This window comes from Mangifera indica, chromosome 1 (genome assembly GCF_011075055.1).
Source record: "Mangifera indica cultivar Alphonso chromosome 1, CATAS_Mindica_2.1, whole genome shotgun sequence".
Classification (NCBI taxonomy): domain Eukaryota; kingdom Viridiplantae; phylum Streptophyta; class Magnoliopsida; order Sapindales; family Anacardiaceae; genus Mangifera; species Mangifera indica.
Window position 1 is genome coordinate 6,397,653 of NC_058137.1, and position 26,704 is coordinate 6,424,356.

Here is a 26,704-nt window from a genome sequence, read left to right on the forward strand (position 1 = left end):
AAATTTTAGTTTAGTTGAAATATGATATTAAACATTTATTTATAATAAATGAAAGAAGTGAATGATTCTGTTCTGTTAGATGTAAGTACAAAAATATCTCACATTTAAAAGAATACAATCATTTACTTCTTTCACTCACTATAAATAAAGATTAAACAAAATGAAATGTTAAACTAAACTCAAGTTTTGGATCTCACATTGGTCAGAGTAATCATAAGAACTCAACTCATTTATTATAAATAAGTTTATTTTCTTTTTAATCACAATTTAATTTCCTAACACATTTTTTAATTAGAAAACATAATTTAAAAAATTATTTCTTTATTAAAAAACGGGTCAACCAATTAAAAGCTTGACTTTGGTTTATAACGCTTACGAGTTCAAAAATTTTGAGATAAATTGATTAAAATGATGTATTTCGATTAATATATATCGAAATAATATTGTTTTAATATTGAATCAAATTCAAAATTTAATTAAAGTTTAAACTTGTACCGACTTTAAATTTAATTTCTTTTGAATAAGCAGAGCTTAAACACTTTCAAAGTGAATTCAAATTTTATTTTATAAAAGTCAAGAAAAATTTAAATTCAAATAAATTTAAACTCGATTTGATTCAAATCTCCTTATCTACAAACTAACTTAAATAAGATTTTAAAAACTTACATTCTTCCATGTTTTACTTGAGAAATTGCAGAAGATTTTTTCTCCATCGTTGAATGATAGCTCAGCCTCAATTCCACACTACTTATAGAAAATTTAAAAACTAAATTAAAAAACAAAAATAGTAATTATCGTGGATATTCGGTCGTGTGGACCAGATCCAATATATGATATTATCTAAAATATAGCATAAAGTTTAATTAGGGGACATGTAGATGAATGATGCATACCAAGTGGGTGTCTGTCTGAGTATTTTATTTTTAATTAATTATAGTACAATTTTTTAAACTCTTTTCATCATTATCTTCATGACTCCTTCTTCCTCCTCAACTATTTAATTGATTTATTTAGTAAGCAAATTGTCTTCCACTACCGACTTGATTTGAATTTCTTCCAATCATAAATCGTTGGTGTCGCAGTGATGGTACTACCTTATAAATACTCCCAATTCCACTGGATTTTCCTTTTATTTATTAACTTTATGCACTTTTCCATCCATACTGCTTCTGCTTCTGCTTCTGCTTCGACTCTCCACGCTCCATACTATTCAATATAAATATATGGGCGAAGGATTTATTCCAGTCCAAAGTTTACCTTTTTTTTATTTTATTAATTTTTTTAAATATTTTTTTAAATTTTAAATACTTATCTATAAATAATTAAAATTTATTAATTTTAAGTAATTTTATTTCCCCTCTTAGAGTTTCAATATTTATGGCAGCATTCTCCAACAGGCAAACTAACCCGACCAGATGGCTCCTGGATGGTACAACTTAGCCAAAATAGAACTTGGACTTAATAAAGTTAATGTTAATCAACATCATCTCTGTCATTTGCACGCAAATTTTTCACTTGAGTCATCAAAGTTCAAGTCCCCAAGAATCCTGCACAAGTAAACTAATTTTTTTCGAGCATCTAACACAACATGGTAGGTCACCGTGCCGGGTTACAATTCAGACATAATTGCTAGCTCCGAAAATTTGCAGACCCGACAAACCACTGAGTCGAACAGCTTTAATGCCTTGGTGGGGCCATCGTCAGCAGCCTCACACCTTGAAATGGGAAGAAGGTAGCTGGAGCAGGGCATGTACTTTATAATGAAATAGGCATAAAGGGTGTGTTTAGATTTGTCAGCGGCAACGGCGAGGCGGTCGAGGTAGTTGGGATGAAAGCGGTGGAAGTGGCGCTCATGGCGGAGAGGCGTGACAATGGACCGGGCGTAAGGGGCTCAAGCATGACTTCTGGTAGGAGAGTAGAGAGACAGAGAGGGTAGTGCAAGCGGGGTTGGGTGTATTAATTTAATCCAGGCTTCTTCAGTTTTTGTTGGACGGAAGGAGAGTTAAGGTCATTATCAAAATGGAGAATTACTGGATAGTTTGGAGGTGAAGAGACCCAGTGGAAAGGAAGCGTGAGTGGAGGGAAAAGAAGGAGAAGATGGAAAAGAAGTTGTTATATTTATATTATAATTTTACAATATATATTCACTAAATAGATAAAAATATTTTATATTTTTTTATTACAGTTGATATCTTTCAATATTATTTGTTAATTTAAAATAAAATAATATAAAAAAATTATATTAGAGTTAAATTTTTATATATGAAATTTATTTAATACGATATAAAACTAAATTAAATAATATTAAGGTTGACAGATGAAAACGCAAATTACTATGCACTAACTTAAATATTTAGGGAAGTATAATTTTTTAAAAATAAATTACAAAAACTTTGAAGGATAATATCAATAATTGAAATCTTTATTACATATAAGTTTATCTTTATATAGATATAATTATTGATATTACTCTTAATTTTTATTTAAATATTTTTTATATTATTCAATAATAAAAATAAGATTTGGTTAATAAGAGTTTTAGCTTGTTTTAAAGGTTTTGATATATAATTTTAACACTATTTGTAAATAAGATAAAAAATAATATTATGTATTATTTGGGATAAGTTAGTGAAAAAATTAAAATATTAAAAAAATCTTAAAAAGTGAAAATAATTAGTCATTTTAGATCTATTTGAGTTATGTTGAGTTAATCCAAACAAAAAAGTTAAGATTAGAGTTCAAAATTTTAAATATAATTCTAATTTAATCAAGGTAAAGTTGAAGATTTTTAATTTAAAACTTGAACAGATATACAATGATAATAACGACCAATTATACCATTTTATTATTATATATAAGTGAAATAATATATAAATACAGTAAATCTTGCGTTCCTTCTCCCCGCAATATATTTGTAATCGTCCAAAGGATTTATTGCCACTCAAGATTTTGGTATATTCACACATTCTCGTCCGCCAAATTTTGAAACTCTAAGATAAAATTATTATTTAATAAAAAAATATTAAAAATTAAAATTTTATATCATTCTTTTTTTAGTTTAAAAAAATAATAATTTTTTATTTAAAAATTTAAAAAATTTATTTTTCTTTTTAGAGTTTTTTCTTCTCTTTTTTCGTGTTTGTAATCCTATCAACCGGCTTCATTTTCCCACCTATGCATTGGTTAACTCTCTTTCTCTTCGTCTTCGATTTCATTTCATCAAAACTGGCCAAACCAAACGACATTCAGTTGCTCCCAATTTAGACATCAACTTTGGTTGCTCCCAATTTAGAGTGCAAACTCTTGTAAGCATCTAGATATGTATTTTCCTCCTAAACCCTTATGTCTATTTTATCTCTTCTCGTAACTCTTTTTGTTGAAAACAAATGGGGCACTAACATAATTCGGTTTTGACATAATAAAATCAAAGATAGAGAGAGAGAACGCAAACCACCAAAAGGGTGGGAAGACCCAAAAAAAAAAGAAAAAAAATTCTAAAGTAAACTTTTTGAGTATTTGAATAAAAAAAATTACTAATTTTTTAAATTAAATGATGAATGAAATAATTTTTTATTTTTTAAATAATTATTATTAAATGATATTTACACTTTTTAGACTATAATTAAAATTTTTAATAAAAATTTGAATATTTCGGTTTCGAAATTTGTAGAAAGACAGATTGAGAATACGTCACACCTTGGGTACTATTGGTATTTAAAATCATATAGCAGAGATACAGGTTGCAGGCATGAGGTCACATTGTTATGAGCAGGTTGATGTGATGACTTGGAACTTCCAAGGGTCATGATTGTGTCACCTTCATTAGTTTTTGTCCCATGAAATTTCAAGGATAATTTATAATAACTAGCCACCGACCCGAGCCAACTTGTATGGGATCATTGACTTATCAACTGAGTATTGTAAAAATAAAATAAGTTAGAATCATGTAGTTTTTGGTCCATACAGAATTCGCCCACTGCAAACTTGAATTGTGTATATAATCTTATAATTGGTTTGGACCGGAATATTACATGGTGCTCAATTTGTAGTCAAATTATATAATTGTTTAGTTACCTACTCAGTGTATTACATTAGCCATTTTCATAATTCAATAAAATTAGGTACATACTTTAATTTAATTTCTACCTTGGCTTATTTTTTTCGGCCAAATCACTATTTTCAACCCAAACTTTGATGAATTAGAGACATTATCGATTTTTCAAAACTTGTTTGTCAACGCTAGATAATTAATCATAATGATTATCTTAGATTATATGGAAGATGAGAAGATGTTGAAGGTCAAGAATTTGGCATCGATGTCCCTCTAATCACCCTTGCCCAAGATAGATTGGATGGTGTTTTGTGTCATACTGAAAGATAAGACAAACAAAAATACCTATAATTGATTACTTCCCTTGGTTTGAATTTGAAAGAGATGAGCAAGTCGAGGTGTCTATGATGGTTTCATATATCGACATAATTTTATTAGTCTGAAGATATAATTTTATTGTTTCCAAAATTTGAAGATTGTATTGGAAAATAGTTCTTATTAAAAAAAAAAAACTTATATTTCTAATTTTCCTAATAAATTTTAATTAAAAAATAAATAATTATATATGGATAATAAATTAAAAAAAATAATTTTTTAAAAGATTTTAAATGGTAAATTTGTTACTTATCATACTATATATATAATTTTATAAATAAATAATAATATATTATTATATAATTAAATATTATTTTATTTTTAATTTTTAATTATTAAATCACATAATAACATATAACATTGGATACGATCTATTCAACTAATTTGCCTCAATTGTACGCGAACATCAAAATTATATTTTATTAGAACGAAAAGAAAAGAGAAAATCGATATAAAATGTGAATTGATGGTAATAGAAGCACTTAGAGTGGTGTGTAAAGAGGCGTAAAATGAAAAGTTGAGATAAGTGTTGATGGGTGGGGACGCAAAGATGGACCACTACAATTTCGTATCCAATCATCCAATCAATGCCTGCGATTAAGACGTCTAATTTTGTCTACAAGTTTTGTTACAAAATATAATACTTGTTCAAAAAGTCATCTTATAACCATTATTAGACCTTTGATTCAACAGAGTTTTCATACACTTTTCCACATCGGATTGCACCTTCATACACTTTGATGAAGATGGAAACTAAACACAAGAAGGGAGAGGTTTGAAGTGGAAGAAGAAATGGTCATGGGGGCGGTGTCGTTTTGTTAGATGTAAATGCATGTTTACCGCGGAGACACTACTGCGGAGGCGTGCACAGGTGTAGTTGCTTTCTTTCAATAACCTAATGTTGCCTTGCTTGGCCTTGCCTCCCCCAGCTCCCGTCAAAATATCATACACCGTTGCTTTTCCTCGGTGGCTGCATTTTGGTTGGTCTAAGATTGATGGCCTCTGTTCGGACCCCACTGTACCGCTTTCACTCCATTGCTCTCTGGGAATTTTTGGACCCATTAACCGCCCAAAAAGAAGGGCCCCTCACCTCTATTTGACACCGTCGTACACTTTATCTCTGTTTACAGCAAATTTTCACCTTTCTATTATCCTTTTATCCTTACTTTTACTCTTAATCGTCCTCCTGAGCCAAATATGTCAAAATATACTTGCTAATTGTCCTATACAAGTACATTTGTTTACCTATAAAACGACAACACTTTGATTATTTACACGTGTTAATATTAAGAAGCGAGTGTGCTTGAATCTAACTATGAAGTATGACGTGTTTGTGCATAGTCATTTTCAGTAACTGAGGAAAGGCGTAGTGTTATTGTGATGATGAAGCAAGGTAGATCTGTAAACGGACGGTGAGGATTGTGTTTCAGTTACCAAGAAGATCAGAGAGGATTACGTCATATAGACGGCGAAATCGACGCGCCGTATAATATCGACGTCTGTGTTGGGGTATGTAGGACCCACTCCAATGTCAAGACCCCGTACAGAGCGGGAGGAGCAATGAAAGACACGTTCATTTACAGCACTGAGGTGATGTTTTCATATTGAGAATTATGGTCCTACCTTTATATGAAGCCACGTCATACGTGCCGCACTAGTACTGCGACTTGAGATGAATAAAGAGAAGCAGGTTCTCTGAGACTGAGAGCAGTGTAGATAGCATAGGGTTTTCATCATTTCGCTTTAATTATTTTATTTGAAAATTTTGTCTATTTGATCTAAACAGAAAAAGGTGGACCCACAGAAAACGCCTGTGTCCATTTTCTGTGCTAGAGCTAGAGCTTTCGTTCTTTAAAGCTATCTTCTATAGCTGAAGCAAATCCAACTTGCGCTTGTGATCCCGTTATTTCTGGGCCTTTCTTTACTTCTCTTCTGTATGTACTCTCTTTGTCTCTGTCTCTAACTCTCAGTTGTTTAACCATAAAAATCTAGTATGTTACAGCACTTTCATCAAACTTTGTTTACCGTTCTAATGCTTTTGTGATAATGTGATTGCAGATTTGTTTTATCATTTTCCGGTGAGATTTGGCCGGAGAATGGCATATATGTGTGCAGATAGTGGCAATCTAATGGCGGTTGCCCAACAAGTGATCAAGCAAAAGCAACAACAAGAACAACAGCAGCAGCAGCAACAACATAACCAGCAACAACAGCAGCTTTTAGGTCTCAATCCTTTCTCTTTGAACGCTTGGACCACTAGCCCTATGTCTAATTCTCCAAATTTGGGTTATGGTCTCGCCGGCTCGGCCTTCTCTGATCCTTTGGATACTGGAGAAGCTGCGTTTCAGTTTCCTCAGATAGACCACCACTCCAGTGGGTTTAGATTATCTGATTTCGGCGGTGGGCCAAGTGCTGAGTTCGACTCCGATGAATGGGTGGAGACTTTAGTGGGCGGTGGGCACTCTACGGATAGCTCTAATCTTCCATCTGGCTGTGACGCCTGGCAAAACAATGCTGATTTTGGTCTTTACTCAACCGATCCCTTCGCCAGTTGCCCGAGTCGACTCAGCGGCGCTTGCTCTTCGCCGTCCGATCTCAACCAAGTTATCTTTAGGGAACCTCAAAAGAATGTTATCCCTGCAGTATGGGCACCAACACCACCAACAACAACACTAACACCGCCACCTTCATCTCCCCCGCATTCTGTGTCGGCGGCCAAAGAAACCCAGGCACCAAGTCCTCTTGCACAGCCAAGTGTACTAAAAAACCAAGTTGAAGGTGCATCAGCCTCCATTAGCTCATCGGAAAATGACACAGCACAGCCAATTATCAAGGCTTTATTGGACTGCGCTCGACTCGCAGAGTCTGAGCCGGACCGAGCTATTAAATTGCTGATTAAGCTCAGAGAATCAGTTTCTGAACGCGGCGATCCAACTGAAAGAATGGCGTTTTACTTCACTGAAGCTCTCTACAACAAAGTGTCTCTCCAAGCACAGAAAACAGTATCCACCTTGGAGACAAACTGTGGGGATTTAATCCTCTCTTACAAGGCCTTAAACGATGCCTGCCCCTATTCAAAGTTTGCGCATCTAACGGCTAATCAAGCTATACTTGAAGCTACTGCTACAGCAAACAAGATTCACATAGTTGATTTTGGAATTGTTCACGGTGTTCAATGGGCATCTCTGTTACAAGCTCTCGCGTCTCGCCCAGAAGCCAACGAACTCAAAATTCGTATCTCAGGTATACCTGCTCCGGCTCTTGGTAAATCACCTGCCGCTTCTCTCATCGCTACGGGGAATCGCCTCCGTGAGTTCGCTAAAGTTTTGAAGCTTAAATTCGAGTTCGAGCCCATTCTGACTCCCATTCAGGAAGTCAATGCTTCATGTTTCAAAATTGAACCGGGTGAGGAGTTGGCTGTAAACTTCATGCTTCAGTTGTACAATCTATTAGATGATAACCCAGTTGCTGTAGAAACTGCTCTGAGAATGGCGAAATCTTTAAATCCGAAAGTGGTGACTCTTAGTGAGTATGAATCGAATTTGAACCGAGTAGGGTTTGTAACCCGTGTGAAGAATGCTTTGAAATACTACTCAGCTGTGTTTGAGTCACTAGAGCCAAACATGACTCGTGATTCAGCAGAAAGACTACAACTAGAAAGAATAATACTGGGCCGGAAAGTTGCTTCTTTGATTGGAGATGATGGAGAACGTTTGGAGAATAAAGAACAATGGAAAGTTATGATGGAGAGTGCCGGTTTCGAGTCGGTTCCCTTGAGCCATTATGCAATCAGTCAGGCTGAGATACTGTTATGGCACTATAACAACAGCACTTTGTACTCTTTAATTCAGTCTCCACATACGTTCCTATCTCTGGCATGGAACAAGGTGCCTCTTCTCACTGTTTCATCCTGGCGTTGATTGGTGGTTGGTGGGTTTTCTGACTCAATAATAATATCAACCAAGATTTTAAAACCACCGCATTAGAAGTATTAGAAACATTACCTTTCTCTTCTAGCTGCATTTTGTTGGTCTCACAAGTGCCTAAAAAAGGGGAATTTAAAATTCATGTGGCTTGTGCTTAAAGGTGTTGAATTTCTCTTTATTGTTTCTAAATTTGAACGTTGCTATGACCTAGTCTAATTTTTGCCGCTCATGGTGGGTGCTTTTGCAAGTGAATTGATATAAGAACTGTTCTTGATGACAACAGATTCATTGGCTGACCTCTGAATTTTTTTAAATTTACTGTCCCTTCTGCAGCTCAAAGCTAGTCTCTGGACAGGCCGCTGATTTTTTGTTTTTTGAATTGTATTATAAGATCTGAACTCGAAATATGTCATGTCTCTCTGACTTGTGATTGATGTTTTTTTTTTTTTTTGGTGCAAGCTGTAAACTGTTCTGTGATTACTGTAAATGGCAGTTGATGAAGACTAACCACGAAACTTACTTTTCCATGCAGTTGATTTGATTTGTTATTAGGTCCTACTAAAACCTCTGTGTTCATTGGGTAATATGGTCTGCCAGACTATTTCTTTGCCTTAAACATTCAATTTTATGAACAAGAAACGACCTGAATTTCATTAAGTGGCCTTTGCTGGCTTTCCTGCCTTGAATAGGTTATTTCTTAAAACATGGGCATTCATCTCTTCGATTATAGCTTTTAAAGAATAAAAGGATAATGTTTGTCCCTTTCATTATACAATCGAAGATATGACTTAGGAGGCGAACTTAAATGTGAAAGCGATGCCTTATCTTTTAGCATAATTGAGAAGAAACAAGGATAGAGAAAGCTCCTTCTTTCCAGCTCTACGAGAAATCCATGGCCCAGAGCAAGATCAACAAGGTGGGCAGTGAGCTGCGTTGTTGTTTCTTATTTTGATTTGGACCACTGTGGGTTCTTTTTTAGCTAGGGGTCCCGAAGCAATTGGGATGCAACTTTGTGCAGTTTGGAAACGTCCTTTCTACCTTAGTCCCTCACAGTCCATTTGATTAGTTATGTTTCTCCTTATAGCTGCAGCCATAGTTGTTAAATTGTCGCGATGTTCACTTGAAATATCTATCGTTTTAGTTGGAAAACATCAAATGTCAAACTTGTGTGGACTTGGTCTATGAAAGGGAGATTTAATCGTGCTGTGTTTTTTGTTTAATTTTTATTTTGAAATACTAAGTGCACTTACAATATCGAGTATCCATATGTGTAATAATGAAATGTTATTATAAGATTAAATAATATTTTATTTATAATTTAAAAACACTCAATTATATAAAAATAACTTAAATTAGTTTACATATAATGTTATTATTTTTTATTAATTAAAAAATAGTCTATCCTACTCCCATAGATAGTGTCCTTTTTTTTTTTAATTTACACGTCAACTATTACTTAGAATAGATTTTTCTTTTTGTAATATAACAAAATTATTTGTGTATCTAATTGTATATCAAAAAATATATACGTATAATTTCATGAACGGACATTAAAATAAATTTTCTTATCTAGTTTTAAATCTTTATTATAATTTTATCATAATAATATTTTTGTTTCTATTGTCTTTAATTTATTTCTTCTTCTTTCCACTTCCTTTCTCCTTGTCTTCGCCATGGCTTCTCCCTCATTGCCTTATTTAGCATCTTTTGTTGTTCTTTCATTGAAAGTACCCAAACCCAATAAGAACTCGCCGTTTTAACTAATCATTAATCCTTCTTCCTTACTCTTTCACTTGATAACTGTAATACTATAGGTATGTACTAAAGCTATATCGGTCATTTGATGATCATTATAAATTGTGCTTTAAATTATGTAATGTATGTGAGTGATATGAGTCCAAAATTGTTTAAGTGTTGAAAGAAAGCTTGAACGGTTATTCCAGACTTCCAGTAGGAGAAACACTTATTACATAGTCAGAATTGTCGTTCCAAAATAAAAAAGATAGGCTCCAAATTTGGAATAATTGTCTCAATAGAACACCCATTCTGATAGAGAAGAATGTTTGTTTTGATAGTTACCAAACAATTTTCAAGTCAAAATTCGATAAAAAAGAAGGTTGATTTTCTATTTTATACAATTTTCAATTGCCTTCTAAGTTATCCAAAAGCCCTAACTCACCAAAATTCTATCTCATCCACTCCATATCAATGGATCAAGGCCTCAATCAAGGAGATATTGCTAGTTATTCGAAAGTGAGGTAAGTAGGAAATCTTCATTCTCTTTTATTGTAAATTGATAGTATTAACATTGTGTTGATATGGTTAATTTGGAATTTGAATTAGTATGTTCAATATTGGTGTGATTTTGAATCCTTTTGATAATACAAGTGATAATGAGTTTTGGTTAATTAAGTTAATAGTGTTGGTGGTAATAATAAATCATATGATGGTTGTATGTTATAAGAATTGTGATTACTGGTTATAATATGGTGATATATGGGGTTTATGTGTCATTAAGGATGTTAAATTGACTCATAGGCCATAAAGATTACAAATCAATAGATTGAATTTAGGAGAAAACTAATAAAACATTATATCTATATAATCCTATGCAAAGGAAAGTCTGTTTCATGGACAAGAATAGTCATTCCAATCAATATGTAGGTTCTAAGGACAAGGATGGTTCTAAATTAACTAGGATAAATTTAGTTTTGAAGAGAGTGATGATGGCATAAGCTTGTTAAGTATGATGTGAAAAGCATGATACAAGCCATACAAGTATAAGAACATGATTTTGAAACCCAAAAAGTGTATTAAGGTTTTAAGTGGAAGTAATTGTATCGCTTAAGTTAAGTTATGTAAATTTTTTACACAATGTTGATCACTTCTGCACGTCAACCATTATAAGTATTTAATATTTGTAAGTTAAAATTGTGTAGATTAATGTTTGTAGGTTTTATAGGATGAGACGATAAAAAGGTCTTCTTGGAAATGCCCTAAAGATTTCTAAGCCACTTTGAGGAAAATTATTCATAGACCTCAACCTTACATTCCTAAGGATGAATGTTGTAAAGATTAGAAAATGCTATTCATAAGATTTTAACAAATAATTAGAGTAATACAACAGAGAGTGTCAACCTATAAGTTAGTGTACTACCAACATATGTTGGTCTAGAAAAGACAATAAAGGAGAGAGAAATGACATTAATAGTTGGTAGAACACAATTGCATTTGGTATATACATTACCTAATAAGCATCAGCCCTTCAAGTTTAGAAACACTAATTACATATTTTCAATCGAATAGTGGCTTAAAACAATCGAATATACCGTCTTTTTCCTTATGATTAATCAAGAAAAGATTGATTATGTTAGTTTCTTATTCAAAGAAGATTTCAAAGTTTGGTGGAGGAGCTTACATCATAGCCAACCTCACCTGAGTAGATTTCAAGATGCTATTTGAGGTCTAAGTATAGGATAGCTGGTATGATGTATCTAAGTGCCCAATAATTCATCAATTTGAGACAAGGTAGTAATTTGGTTATAATTTAGGCAAGTATGGGTTTCTTGAGAGGTTGTCACAATGTGTTGTGAGTGATCTTTAGCTTCCTAACTTAATTGGCGTGTGATTGTTTCAAAAGCTTCTATTAGCTGCTCCACATTTCTTTTCCAAGTTGGTGTTAATTTAGCAACAACCTATTGAAGTGCATAGTCAAGCATCCCTTCCTAAGGCATGTTGTTCTTGCTCTTCTACATATGTCATGTTGAATGTCTTAAGGAGGACTGATGTTTTAGATTGTTCTTGCTCTTCTACATATGTCACTTAGATTTATTTTGCAACTTTGATATTACTCTTAGTTCTTCTGGGGCATTGGTGTTACTAAAATTGGGTCATGCTTCTCTTTCATATAGTATTTTAAAAAATGGTGCAAAAAGGGGGGTTACTAGACGGTGTAAAAAGAGAAATGCTAAAATGGATTGTTGTAAAGAAAAATATTAAAACAGTAATACTACATGTATTTTCCTGTCATTTATATATTTTAGTACGGCACGAACCACCTATGATAGTTATTGGACCAATGGGTTGTACTAAAATTTGGTCCCAATTTTGTATTGTAACTTTTTTTTGTACATGTGATGTGCAACAAAACTTTAACTAACATTCCAACCTAACATGATGCTTGCTCCAATTTCGCCCAAAAAATAATATGTTAAATAGTGAGCATCTTTTATAGAAATATCAATAAACATATTTTGGACAAGATAATTGAATATTTTAATATGTCTTAGGACTATCAAAATGTTATTTTATTGTCTATATGACTTAAAAATACATAATTATCTTACATGTCACATGACAAATCAAACAATTATTTCATTTTGTTCTTTTTCGTGGAAATGGGATGCCAATGCGAATGTCATCATCTCTTGAATTATTCATGTCATTATCCATGATATAAATATACCATCACAGTCTCACAGATCATCAATTTAATATATTATCTTGCTAAGGTGGCATCACAAAACACTTATTTATAGGTGCCTATTAAAATTTTAAATAAATATATATATTATATAATTTAAATAATAAATAATATATATTTATATGATTAAATATTATTTTATTTTTAATTTAAAATTATTTAATTATATAATAATATATTATATATATTTAAATTATATGTTAAATATGTGTATATGTAATTGAATAATAAAAATTTTGTTGAAATAAAAGAAATAAAAAGTAAAACCAAGAGTGATGGAAACACGAGACGATCTCATGGTCCCACTTCCCCTGTGATTAAAAACAACTTTATCCCACTTAGGTTCTACAAACCTCAATATTTCCAAATTGTGACAGTGTCACCTAAGACCAAAAAACCTAATAGCACAAGTTTTCATAATTGTTTTTATGCTCTATATATTTACTGTAAATTACAAGGAAAAAAGGGTATTTAAGTCAATAGACAGGATTTAGTTTTTAAGTCAATCAGCATTTTGGGTTACACTGTCAGTATATGAAAACATTAAGGTATGAAGTGCAAGATTCATAGATGACAATTCTCAATATAACCCGGTAACCCTGTTACGATACGACACAAAAAAAAACCAGGTTAGGGTTAACTTTTTCTAACACAAAATTTATTTCGGGTCAACTCAATACGATTGAAATTAAATTAGATAGTGTTAAAGTTCACACAAAAGTAACTTGATATGATCTAATTTAATTCGAATGTTTTGAAGAAATATTACCTTAATTAAAAATAAATTTTAGAAATTTTGAAAGACAGTATTAATAGTAGTTGAGATCTTTACCGATTATATATAATTGTAATTATTCATATTATTTTTTATTTTTATTTTATTATTAAATAGTAAAAATGTGATTTGATTAGTTAAATGGTTGATGTGTTTTAAAGGTATTAGTATGTAATTTTTAATTCATTTATAAACAAGACAAAATATTATATTGTATATTTTATTAATAATAAGTTGGGTAATATAGTAAAAAAATTAAAACAGTAAAAATGCTTTAAAAAATAAAAATAATAGATAATTTTTTATCAACCCAAATATTTAAAGGTTTGGTTAAAATTAAATATTTTTAATATGATTTTAATTTATATCAAATTATAATTAAAAGTTTCTAATATAAAATTTGAACTAATCCGATCGAGTTATATGATCCAATTATATGAGCCGTCAGGCTTTAAACTCCACAACTTGCCTGTGGTCAAATTATTTGGTTTGCTAGCTTCCCAACATAAAGTTTTATGTGGGTCAAGATTAGGCCTGAAACGACGCTTATTGGGCTGGGTCTAACTTGATGATGGGTCAGTTGATCTGTTCAGGCCTTGTGATTTTCTAAGCTTTTTTTTTTTTAGTCTTCACAAAAAAGCGAAAAAGTGTAGCTCCTGCGTAATGTTTAGTAGGAGTCCAGGTGCCAATCTGACAAAACACCATGCAATGCAAGGCTTTGCCTTCAAAGTCCTCTCAGCTCGACACGTAACGCCATAATCCTACGTATTATGGCGATGTGAATGGGGATTTCTGTTAGCCATGTAGAAAGACCAGGATCACTCTGTTGAACCGACTAAATATAGCACATTTTTCATCTGTCTATCGGTCAGTCTCTCAATTCCCGTATTTAAATAGCATTATCTAAATATCATCAATTCAAAAATGAATCAAGCTATCAGATCATTTACAGCCAATCCACTAACAGTTCTCTCGTTTCCTCTTCCATATAGATTTGGCCAAAAAGCTTCAGTAGTTAAATTTAGGCAGCTGACTTCTCAGTATAGTCGACCTGAGAATTCATCAAGCATGGAAAGTAAAGAGAAAAAGGACCCCAATAACCCGCAAGAGAAATCAGGGTTAGTTGATTACGTCTCTATATATGATTTTATTTATTTCATTACATTATCAACTTTAATTTCTGGGGTGTGTTGATGTGTGATTAAGGGACGTGATGTCTCATTCATTTGGAGAGGGATATTCTACGAGGTCTGATGAAGAAGGGTTTGGTGGGACCTGTGGAAGCAATCAGTTCCTTCCTAAAGATGAATCAGAGAAAGGAATTCATGAAAATCACCCAGGTAATTAAGTAGTGCCTTCTCTTCTGCAGTAAGATGAACAATGAGTCGTCTTAAAATTTCCTGATGGTGATGTTTTTGGGTTTTGAAGCTTATGACAAGACCCAAGGAAGCGAAGTGAAGGAGAAGGAAAAGGGTCGGCATCAGACCCAAGCATCAAACTAGATGGGGAAATTGGCTCAGTGTTAACTTTCATGTATTCTTGGCTAAGTTTTCGTACATTAGCATTCCTCAATCCAATGCACTTGGTTGCATAACTGCAACTCTTTTTTTTACCATCTCAATAATGGAACACGTTTTATGTTTTTCTTTGAATATTTATAGACAACTTACCAGTTCTATATAAGTAGTTGTACAGAGCCAGCTCCTCGATCTTTCATTCTTAATAAAACAAAGACGAGTCAGGATGATCCATAAATTTTCAGATATGATTTGAAGAACAAGCGCTCTCTGTCTAAAGAAGTTGTGATTACCAAGTATAGTTCCTTTTTATGTGCGGTCTATGCTGTACTTTGGATTTGTATTGAATGACCTCCCAAATTTGTTCGTTATCTTGAATCACTGCTTCATAATGTTAAAAATTAAACTGTCGGCAAAGCCGAAGCCTTGATTTATCGACTTTTGTGAGCCCATGGGAAATAAAATTGAGTGGTGGGTGTTGTGTTTTGTTTTTGTTTGTACTTTTTTGAAGGGAACACCGATTGTTCGTAATAGGAAAATTTGAGGATTCACGTAAATATTTATCTCTAGGAATTTGTTTTAATAAGAATAATTAACATTTTCTTACCTGAAAATACCTTTGATCGACTCATAGAGTTGGCAATCTAGCAGATCGAGAAGTCCCTTTGACTAACGAGAACATGGCCCAAGCTTCGTCCCAAAGTTCGTGGATTACAAAAAGCGAAAGGGCTATATCCTACCTCAAATTTGAAGTTTCATTTATTAACTTTAAAAATATCATATATCTACTCATGAATTGTTAAATTTAACAAAACCTTACTCACTTAAAATTTTTTTTTTCTTTTTAAACCCTACAAACTAACAATTCTCTTACAAATTAAGTTTTAAGAAATGATATTTTCTCATTAGAATTTAGTTTTTAAACTTCGACTCCATTGCCAACGATCTTTCCTTTTGATGATCTCTCTTCACTCAGCTAGACTCCTGATTAACGTCGAATGAAGCTTGGGAGATGAAAATAAAGATAAAGATCTCATCTTTGTTTAGGAAGACGATAAAACTCTTCATCTTTCAAACTTTATTCAACGCTGATCGAATGTTTAGTTGAGTGGATAGAGATCGTCGGTGAGAGAGGAAACTTCATGAGGGAGAGGTCACTGACAATGGCGTTAGAGTTTGAAAACTAAACCCTGAGAGGGGAGAGGGAATGTTATTTTTTTAAAACTTGGTTTATATAGTAAATTTTTAGTTTTTAGAGTTTTAGGGAGAAAAAAATTCAATTTTAATTTATTTTTAATATTATAGATGAATAACGATTTTTTTCTTGAAACTAACAGATTTAACCTCACATATGAGTGAGCATTTGAGATTTTTATAGTTAAGAGGTGAAAACTTGAGATTTGAGAATACTTTGGGTGGGAATAAGTCCTTTGGCCTTCCAAAAATTAACATCTACAAGGAGACAACAAATGCAACTGACAGTATTCTCCACTACAAGAATATCACAATATTGAATGATCTCTTATATTTGAAGAAAAACCCAAGTTACGATCTATCTCCTTTCTTGATTCTTCATTGACATGATGAAGGTGCGGTGGTGAGACGTCACCAATGTTGGCGGATGCAGGTGATGTAGTGTAGTGAGGCAATGTGATGTTGATAGTGCTCATCGCAATGGTGCACAAAACAGACTACAGGTGATGTTATGAAGCGAGGTGATGAGTGGCATTGAAGGTTCGCGACAGAAAGGATAGTGGCACTCATGGTGTCTGACAGGATAAAGCTAGGAGTGCAAGGTGCAATTACATGAAAGGAGCTGAAAATGTTAGAACTAAGAAAAAATGGCCGACAAACGAGAAGGAACCTCAATTTCTTTTCCTCAAACGAAATTTTCATTTATTTTTATTTTCAAATTCTGGGAAATAAAATTGATGGTTTTGCCATTTTATTGTATACTTTATGTTAATGGATTTAGATTACGTATGATTTATTTATTTGGTGAGTGAAGGAATCTTCTTAAGTCAATTTTGGGATTAAAAAATATAAATCAATCATTTTTCAGTTGCATCCTGCCATGAACAACAACTAAGATCCATGGAAGGCCAAAGGATTATTTCTCATCTAAGTTTTAGTCCAATCTCAAAAGCACATATACGACAATTCAAAAAATCAAACATTCACTTATAGATTAACTTCTTTTAGAAGTTTTTGTTAGAGACAAGAATAAAATTGTTATTTTATCATTAAACCTTACAACATTAAGAATTGATATCATTCCTCTCTATTAGTTTAGAAATCTAACGATTTTCTATTATGATTAAACTTTGAAGAATTGCATTTCTCTCTCTAGGGTTTTAATTTTTCATGTGATCCATCAAATTTCGACCGCCACGGAGAAGAAGAAGTGTCATTCGTTGATACTTCTGGATGACAAAACGTCGTCCAATAGCGTCAATGCTTCTTTGGTCCTTCTAGAGTGTCGATCTCTAGTCCCAGATCGTTCTTCTCTAATCCTTCTCGAGCGTCCAAAAGCATCAATGCTTCTTCTTGAGCTTTGATCTACAGTCTCAGACGCTTTCATTTGAAAAGATGCTCCTTTGTTGATGATTTTTCTCCATTGCAATTGGATTCCTGTGGATCACTTGAAAAATTGAAACCCTAAGAGAGAAATGTAGCTTTTCACAATTTAATCATGAGAAAAAATAGTTAACTTTTTAAACTAAAGGAAAAAAATAATATAAATTTTTAAGGTTTATTAATAAAATAAAGATTTATCCTTACCTTTAATAAAAACTTCTAATAGAAGTTAGTCTATCAGTAGATATTTGAATTTTTGAACTACTACAAAAGAATGTTTGGTTTAGATAATATTTTATTATTAAAATAGAGAGATTATCTTGAAAATAGATTACTTAGAAGATTATTAGATATAAATAATGTGTATATTTAATAAAATTTGGTATGTATAAATAATTATTATGTTTGGTTAAGATAATAAAAAAATAATAAAAAATTATTTTACTTAAATGTCCTTCCATAGAATTATTTTTGAATATTTTTATATTATTTGTTATATTAATTAAAATAAATTTATTTTTGTTTAAAAAATTAATCAATAATAATATAATTATAGTAATATTAATATTACAGTAATAATTTTTTAATATCTAAGGTCAGATTATCGTTTATATTATCTGTTATTTCAGTATTGATAATAAAAAATTATCATAATTTTTTATTACTGATAAATTAAACAAAATTATATAAGTAATAAAAGATATATCATTAAAATAATCTTTAAATTTTTTATGCCAAACAACCCTCAAATATGGTTTTGAAATTGAATAAAACTGAAATAGAAAATAGTCCTTCGGCCTTCACAGAATTAGCGACTCATAGCCCCAAAAGATTTAGTTACAAATTGTTCTTTCTTCAAATTCAATAAATAAGACCAAAGGATTATTTTACCCTATAAATGAGAGACGAAATTTTAATATTTTGAAATTAATTAAAATTGTAATTTTTTAAATTTAAATTAATAAAAATATATTAATAATATGAACGCGGTATTAAAAATCTAAATAGATTGACTGAAAAGATTAGACGACGTCACGAAAGGCCTATTAAATATTAATGTTTATCTACTTCTGGTACGGCCAGAAACCCGTGTTTCACGCAAAAGCTGAGGTGTATCCATCTAAAATTAGACCTTCATTTCAAGACTAATACAATCACTATAGCTCCATATCAGCCATCCATCTTATACTTCTTTTTAATCGGGTCCGTCCGTTCCCTTCAATATCCTCCATATTAATCTGTTCAGCTCTCCTCCTTGTCACCGTTCATCTTTTTGCGTACAGCGTTTTCCTCTCCTTTTATTCTCATCGATCCGCAGCTCGTTCTATTTGGTTTCTCATCTATGTCCTCTTCCTCAGAATATGTTAGATAGCTACACGATCTATTTATTGATACCAGACATAGCGTCGGTGTTTTCTGAAGATTGTTATCTCTAGAAGTTTATTCTTGTTCGTGATCTCTATAATCTAATTAATATTTTTGTTCTGTTGGTTTATTTTTTTATGATATTGTTCTTTCCATAGGTTTATAATCACCTTCAGTTTTATGGACGATTATGCTTCTCGGGATCTCTCAATTCAGGTAACTTAAAAATTTTTCCCTATTTATATCATTTTTTGCAGTTTAATACTTGTTTGATGACTGTTCGATTGCATTTTTACGTGTAATACTTGATTAATCTGTTGTGGATTATGTGTTTGTATGATTGGTTGATTGTGGCAGATTGTTGATCTTAAATTGGAAGTTACGTTTGTTGAGGATGAGAAGCTGTTGAAGAGCGATGTAAAAAAGAAGATGATATAATTTCAGATGTAATATATACTATAATATTGGATGTGTAAGATGTCAGGGCGAAAAGGCTTCTAAATGAAGAAGCGGATTGAGTTCTGATTAATCTTTGTCATCCGACCTTTGCCATGACAGGTGCGCTTGCATGGCAGGTCGCCGAAGTTCTCAATAAAAATTATAAGTTTTTGGTTTTTGAGGAGAGATCGCACGGGAATTGCCCGGGTTCTCTCCTCCCTGTATTGTGTCCTTCTTCCCTTCTCCTTCAGCAATTGCTTTTCTCTCACTCACAAGATGCGAGACTCAAAGGTAAAATTTTACAATTTACATTCGTTGTTCTGTTTCAGAGTCTGCTATCACATTTAAGCCATTCATTCGCATCTGCTGGGTATCGCTATTAAGCCTTAAAATTATGTGAATAATATTTCTGACAGAGCATATGTTAATATTTGCCATTGACAGTTAATCTTGAGAATTGCAAGGAATTCATCAGAATCATCTCACACTTAATGATTTTCAAAGGTACAATGGAATTTAGTTTTACTTGTTAAGGGCACCTAAAGGCTATTTTGATTGAAAAAAAGACCATATAGAGTTATCTCCATTGATGGAGTTTAAAGCGTAATTATATCTATTTTGTAATCTATTACAGTTGTGGAAATTTCACGAATACATATTCATACAAGAAAATATCATAATTAATTTGTCTTACTACACACAAGTGATATTATAACTACCTTCATTTTCCAAGCTTCCTAGTTTACAGTTTTCACTTCTTTGCTTAGTCGGTTGTTTCCTTCGTATTCTAAGTTATCGTTGCATGTAGTTTTGTGTGGAGAGTTTGCAACTTTTTTGGCCCTTTAGGGCCTTGTGCTGTGATATTAGGTAGGAGAGTGATGGAGAAGGGTTTGGTGATATTGATTCCACATAATTTTTGAACCTGGAGTTGTTGAAGTCCCTATCTGAGAGCATTTCAACATTATAAAAGAATTTGATTGGCTTAGGAGCAATGAAGTTTCCAGATGCTTACACTGCAGTACCAAGGTGTAGAATTGATTTTGATGATGATATGGCCACGGCTTTGAATGTTATTATTCTTTTGCAACCACTCTTACGATTAAAGCTTTGAGAGGTTGATTAGTGAAGTTATTGCGGTGATGCCAGTCTAATCTCATTCTAAAACTATGACTTCGAGGTGATGCAATCTAATTTATTTTCTAGTGTTTGTTAACTTGTGTTCCTAATTTTTTAATGTCTTGAGATGAATTTATATACTTTTAAAATTGCTTTTGTTTCGTCTCATTTCTTCAGTTTCTTTCTCATAGTTATTTTTTTATTTCTATTTTAAATTATTGTGTTTGAAAGGAATTGGCATTTCTCAGTATTTGATTATAGATGAATGAGCAATGCTTTGTGATAGATACATGAATGATATGTTATCATGTGATTAGGTATTATTTTATTTTTCGGTAAAGAACTATTTTCTATCTAAGTTTTAACCCAATCTTAAAAACGCACTCACGGCAAATGAAAAACCCAAACACCTACCCATGAACTAACTTCTCATAGATTTTTGAGTTATAGGGAGGGTAAAATTATTATTTTACCCCTAAATTGTAAAACCTTAAAAATTTATAAAATTTCCTTCATTTGTTTGAAAATTAATAATTTCTCTCCAGAATTAAGTTTTGAAAAATTCACTTTTTCCCCTAAGGTTTTGATTTTTGGGCAAAACCTCTCCCTCTTCGACAATTAGCACTATCTAGCCATCCCTCTCCCTTCTTCCAAACCACCTATCTTTCGTCCAATGCTCGGAGGTAGGAATCTCAGCCAACATCTCCCCATCTTTCGCGCGAATCGTCTACCCTTTTTTTGAGCGATTCGTCTTCCTAACGTCATTTGAGTGTCTATCATTGTCGTCCCAACATCTCTCATAGTCTTTCAGCATCATCCTATCGTCATGGTGGTCGAATCGAGTCTTATGGCTAAGATCGATGAATCGCATGATGTTGTTTGAGTGTCGTTTGAATGTGATAAATGGGTGGTCATTCGAGCATCAAACGAAAGATGGGTGGTCCCCCTTCCTTCTTCTTCAGCTGTCGACAAAAGATGGGTGATGAAAGCCGGCTTCGGTTGTCGGAGAAAAAAAACCCTAAAAATTCCGAACTCTAAAGGGAAAATGGTGACTTTTCAAAGTTAATATATGGGGGGTCAATTTTCAAAACTTGAGGGAAAAATAAGATAAAATTATATATTTTTTAATATTATTGTTAAAATAGTGGTTTTACCCTTGTCTTTAACATAAAATTCTAACGGAAGTTAATTTATGGATAAATATTTCAATTTTTAAAGAGTTGCGGTTGTGCTTTTGAGATTAAGCTAAAACTTTGGTGGAAAATAGTTTTTTGGCCTTTTTATTTTTAATTCAAATCCATCCAATTATATGATAACATATCATCCATATATTCAAATTTTGTAACAAAATGTGTGTAAACTTAGTTTTATGGTAGTTAATGGATGAACATTGATGTGAAACTAATGGAATCAGATTCCCCAACTTATAGTCTGATCTGTATTTCATTCTTTATATGGTCGAATCTATATTTCATTCTTAATATGATGGTTAATATTATATTTGAGTATTTAGATGATGTAGTAGTTGGATTTCTAAAGCTTTGAATCATTATTGAAATTGAAGATAACTTGTATGGTGTATGATCTACGGTGAAATTGTTGCTATATATAGTTTGATATACTACCTTTTATGTAGCTAAAGAAAGTCTGCACTTTAAAATCGGTTATATATGTCCGCGTATGCGCTAGCTAAATTTTTCTACTTTTTTTTTAATTTATAATTTGATAATGTGAAAATTTTATGACCAAGATATTATTATACAATTTTAGTCAAAATTTTAATTTACTAGTTTTATTCTTATCTTAAAGTTTAAGAATTAAAACCCTGCAAAATATTCTTCATTTGCTTACTCTTTAAAAAATTAGTTCAAATTTATAAAAATCTTAAATCAAACTCATTTTGTTCCAAATAAGTATAGACTTAAATGTTTCTATTCTTATTTTGTTAGAACGTTGGAAATTCTAATATAATTAAAATTTTTTTTGTTGTAATGTTTTTTGTGAATTTGTAATATTTTGATTTAAGTCGTTCATAATTATCTTAGTTAAAAAATTGTCAATCTTACATGAAAAATATGTTAAATTATGCCATATACATGTTTTTGTGGTAGAATTGTTTTAAAAAATATGTTATTAATCATGTCTTTTTTCTAAGAATGAAAAACGTTGTTGAAGGGTATAAGTTGGAACAAGAGAATTTGCTTCACTTTCATTCTTGGAAGAAGACATGATTAATAAGATATTTTGGCAGAATATCCCTAGTCAATACTGCATCTAAGGCACTCTCTATGTTAATGGTTTTATGATCATGGCTTTAATACCATGAGGGGTACGAAGAAGTCCATCAGGGTCAAACTGGTCTCAAAGTTTGTTTGGGAGAGGGTTAGGACTAGACAATGTAGAAATTGGGTATGAACAAGGCGTCTATTTCTCACAAGATTTGGCAACATTTTACCATTAGAGATAGGGCTTTCAAGATAGGGTGTTACACAGATGAGAGGAGAAAAGACCTTGAGTTTGTCATAGGAAAGAAAAATTGGTTTCTAAATTTATTAGTTCATTTGAGATTTTGGAAATGATAAAGTAGTTGATAGACTTGCATTGCCAACAAGCATAAATTGTATTCTTCTATGTCTTGTTGCTTTAAAGTATGTGGAAAAGAGGACAAACGAGTTAAAGTTGATTGAAAGCCTTGTGTGTGAAAAGTGACCAGTGCAAATTTTGGATAGGAGAAAATGTTCTTAAACAAGCAAATAGTCCTTGTTAAAGTTCTTCAAAGAAATAAAAAAATTGAGGAGGCTACTTAGGAGGTTGTGTAAGAAATGAGCAATTGCCACCTGGAGTTATTTGAGTTGAATTTCAAAGACGCAATTTATGACATAGAAGGGAGAAATGTAGCACCCTTAAGTACGGTCTAAGAGTATTTTATTCGTTTCCTTTGAGTTATATTCAAAATCATATTAGAATTTATTAAACATAGAATTTAATTATAATTTTGGTCTAAGGTAAGACTGTACATGGAGATTGCGCACTTGTACATCAATCTGTCACATGGACAACCCACATTAGGAATGCCACATTGGCAAACTTAACAAATGTGTGTCTATACATCTTTGGAGTGAATGGTTGTATATGGTGTTATTGATTGAGTCCTATTTCAGGACGTGATTGTGTTAATTTTGATCACAATCCTTACCTTGTACCAGATAAACCTAGAGAAGAAAGAACCTTTGAGATGGCTAGAATTGGAGATAATTCATATAAATTGGCATTGTCAAGTAGCATGGATGAAGTTTCGGCTACGTTCAATTTGGGGGATCTTTACCTTAAGTCGATGGTATGCATGTGGATTTGAGGGAAAATCCTCTTAAACCGAGGGTGGATGATGCGAATTCAAGTCCAAAGTCAACAACAAATTTTTATTAGACCCAAACTAATGTTAAAATAATAGAGCAAACACTTATTTAATCCATATGCTTTAACGCATGCAAGACAAACACAACACACTCCAATTAGGTCATGCCTATGAAATCTTTGTCTTGGGCCTAATTACTAAATTTGCGAATTATTCGCGTATTATTTGTATATTAAACACATTCAAAAGAATTTTTGAATTTAAAATATATTAAACACGAATTATAAGGCGTATTTTTATCATATTTTTCAATTTTTTGCTAAATTTAAAATACAAATTATCTCTTCTATTTTTGATTATTTACAGAAATGTTATTGCCTTTAAAAAAATACCTAATGATATTTCTTTCTTAATTTCAAACTCTAATTTTGCATTTTCTTCCCCTATGACCTATAAAAAGATTTATTCTGATTAAGTGTAAAATTCAAGCTAATTAATTTGTTTATTTTTCTCAACTGATTGACACATTATTTATTATACAAAGAAATTTGATTATGTATTATATTATATTAAGTTTAATAGTTAATTAAATACTTTACATTTCTATTGTGATATTGATTTTCAGTAAGAGATTCGTGAAAAGTACTAAAATTATTACGATATTGTCATATTTTTTAAGATGTATTATTGACAATGTGTAGTATTAAACTTGTATATATACGTTTCGTACTTTTTCTGTATGAAAATTTTAGGGGTTTTTTTTACAAACATATTTTTCATTATTCGCCGTGTTATATTTATATAATTCACGTACCTTTTTTTTTTTCCGTTCTTGTATTTACTAACTAGGGGTTTGGTAGCCAAACATTCAACTCTAACTTTGGATTATGTCAAGCTCAAATGGAACAAAACTATGTTCACTTGGAGCCAAAAACATATGAGAGACAAAATATTAAATAGGAGCTCCATCTTAGATAAAGAAAATGTTAACTTTCATAATCTACTATTTGTTCACTCTTTTAGTGGTAAAGAATTTAAATTTGGTTTAACCTCTCTTTTGCACAAAAATAAGACTGACTTTCCTAGCAGACTACTAGTTTACTTTATTTGTGGTCAAATATTTGAATTTGAATTAAAATCTATCCTTTGTACTAGTTCTCCAAGCACTATAGATTTGTCACAATGGTTAAATATTGTATTGTAGATTTTGAGGTGTTTCTATTTGTTTATTGCACTACTTTACATTTGGTCTATATATAAAATCTAATCTTCACTTGTAATCTTTAGGTTTGAAAATCATTTAAGAGAGTTTTCTTGAAGAATCAATTTCCTTTATTCAAATTTTGCCTAGGTTTGGTGGTAGACAACCAAGCTGGTGGCCTTTGCCTTAGAACTTGGATTTTTTGAAAACACATCAATAAGGTATCTTGGATGTGTACTACTACAAGAATCTTGACTTCTAGTGTAAACATTAATGTTTGGGTGACTGAAAATTACTTGTACATGTCTTGTGTATGTTAGATAGGACAAAATAATTGATTTGAGTAGTGTTAATTCTTGAGTGTTAATTTGGTTAGTTATGACGGATACAAGAGCCTCATGTTAAAGGAATTGTGGAGTATAATGTGGTTTTATGATTTGTATGATGTGAGGTATGGAAAACACAATCAAGAGGCCTAGAAATCATGCCCATAATGTCATGTACGATTGTGTAAGGGTTATACACACTCGTACATAAACATAGAATCATTAAATTTTGAATAAGTGTATGCCTATGCACTATCACATGCACGATCGTACATCAAATTCTTGAAATATAAGATTGTTTGTGGTTGAACGTGCAATAGGGTTGACATGATAGTGTACTCGTGATATTGGCAACACTTGTGGATTGGGTAAGAGATAGTTTGTTAATTGATGTCTATAGATAGAATTATCATAATCTCAAGTTTATCGATTTACTTAAAACTTACTAACACTTGTGGATGAATTACTCTTGCTTATTGAGTCTTGCTTATTGAGTGTTGACGCTTACTCATTTATTTTGATTTTACAGGTGAGAGAAATAGAGTTGACAATGACAATGACGAGGCAATTGGTTAATAATGAAATGACATGTGACAGACAAACTCATTTTAGGAGTTCATTGTTATTGTTATTAGTATTACACATTTTATTTATTAATTGTTGAATTTTGTTATAGATGCTTGGGATTTTATTGTTGAACTTCGTTTTTGTTAGTAATACATTGAGATTATTTAGAAAATTCTTTTGAGCATGTATTTTATTGTGATATCTATATGTGCTTAGATGAGAACAAGTAACATTTTGCCTTGAGGGGCAGGAACTTCAATGTGGAGTGTTGCAACTTGGATGACTACAACACTTTGTACTAATAATTGTTTTCCAATGCATGTTTTTGAAATGTATCTATTAATATTTTTTTATTGTTAAGGATATTATTTACTTTAAACTATACTTGCATGTATAATAATATTATCAATACATTGTTCATATATGTGTGTTTAGAGATCATTATTGCTTTGGTGGATTCTCAAATAAGAACTCATGACGTCAATTAATTTGTCGTAATTGGTTTTTGAGTTAGTTATTGTCAAACTCTAATCTCCACATTCGTATTTCTAAATGTTATCAAGTCTAATAATTCACTCCTCTCCGTATTTGATTATAAGCATTATCTTAGCTATTTTTAGGATGAATTGAAA

The 26,704-nt window shown here is 31.9% G+C and overlaps 3 protein-coding genes across 19 annotated transcripts; all 3 read left to right on the plus strand.

Annotated features, from left to right (window-relative positions):
* The first annotated feature begins 6,209 nt into the window (after positions 1–6,209).
* LOC123210854 (SCARECROW-LIKE protein 7-like) lies at positions 6,210–8,786 on the plus strand. Its single transcript, XM_044629350.1, has 2 exons — positions 6,210–6,360; positions 6,485–8,786. The coding sequence occupies exon 2, from the start codon at positions 6,523–6,525 to the stop codon at positions 8,344–8,346; it is 1,824 nt and encodes a 607-aa protein (XP_044485285.1). The 5' UTR covers positions 6,210–6,360; positions 6,485–6,522; the 3' UTR covers positions 8,347–8,786.
* A 5,706-nt stretch (positions 8,787–14,492) lies between these two features.
* On the plus strand, positions 14,493–15,375 carry LOC123194992. Its single transcript, XM_044608908.1, has 3 exons — positions 14,493–14,728; positions 14,817–14,950; positions 15,039–15,375. Exons 1-3 carry the CDS (start codon positions 14,535–14,537, stop codon positions 15,110–15,112), a joined length of 402 nt encoding a protein of 133 aa, XP_044464843.1. The 5' UTR covers positions 14,493–14,534; the 3' UTR covers positions 15,113–15,375.
* Positions 15,376–18,966: 3,591 nt separating this feature from the next.
* LOC123226373 lies at positions 18,967–26,244 on the plus strand. 17 transcript variants are annotated; one of them, XR_006504320.1, is made up of 5 exons: positions 18,969–19,152; positions 19,228–19,285; positions 19,427–19,798; positions 19,952–20,011; positions 26,035–26,244. XR_006504320.1 is itself a non-coding variant. In XM_044650875.1 (4 exons), exons 2-4 carry the CDS (start codon positions 19,621–19,623, stop codon positions 23,976–23,978), a joined length of 387 nt encoding a protein of 128 aa, XP_044506810.1. In that variant the 5' UTR covers positions 19,222–19,285; positions 19,427–19,620; the 3' UTR covers positions 23,979–24,029. The 17 variants fall into 17 exon arrangements, 1 of the variants encoding a protein (XP_044506810.1); XR_006504312.1 differs by lacking the exon at positions 26,035–26,244 and adding an exon at positions 20,316–20,791; XR_006504314.1 differs by lacking the exon at positions 26,035–26,244 and adding an exon at positions 20,354–20,791.
* Positions 26,245–26,704: the final 460 nt, after the last annotated feature.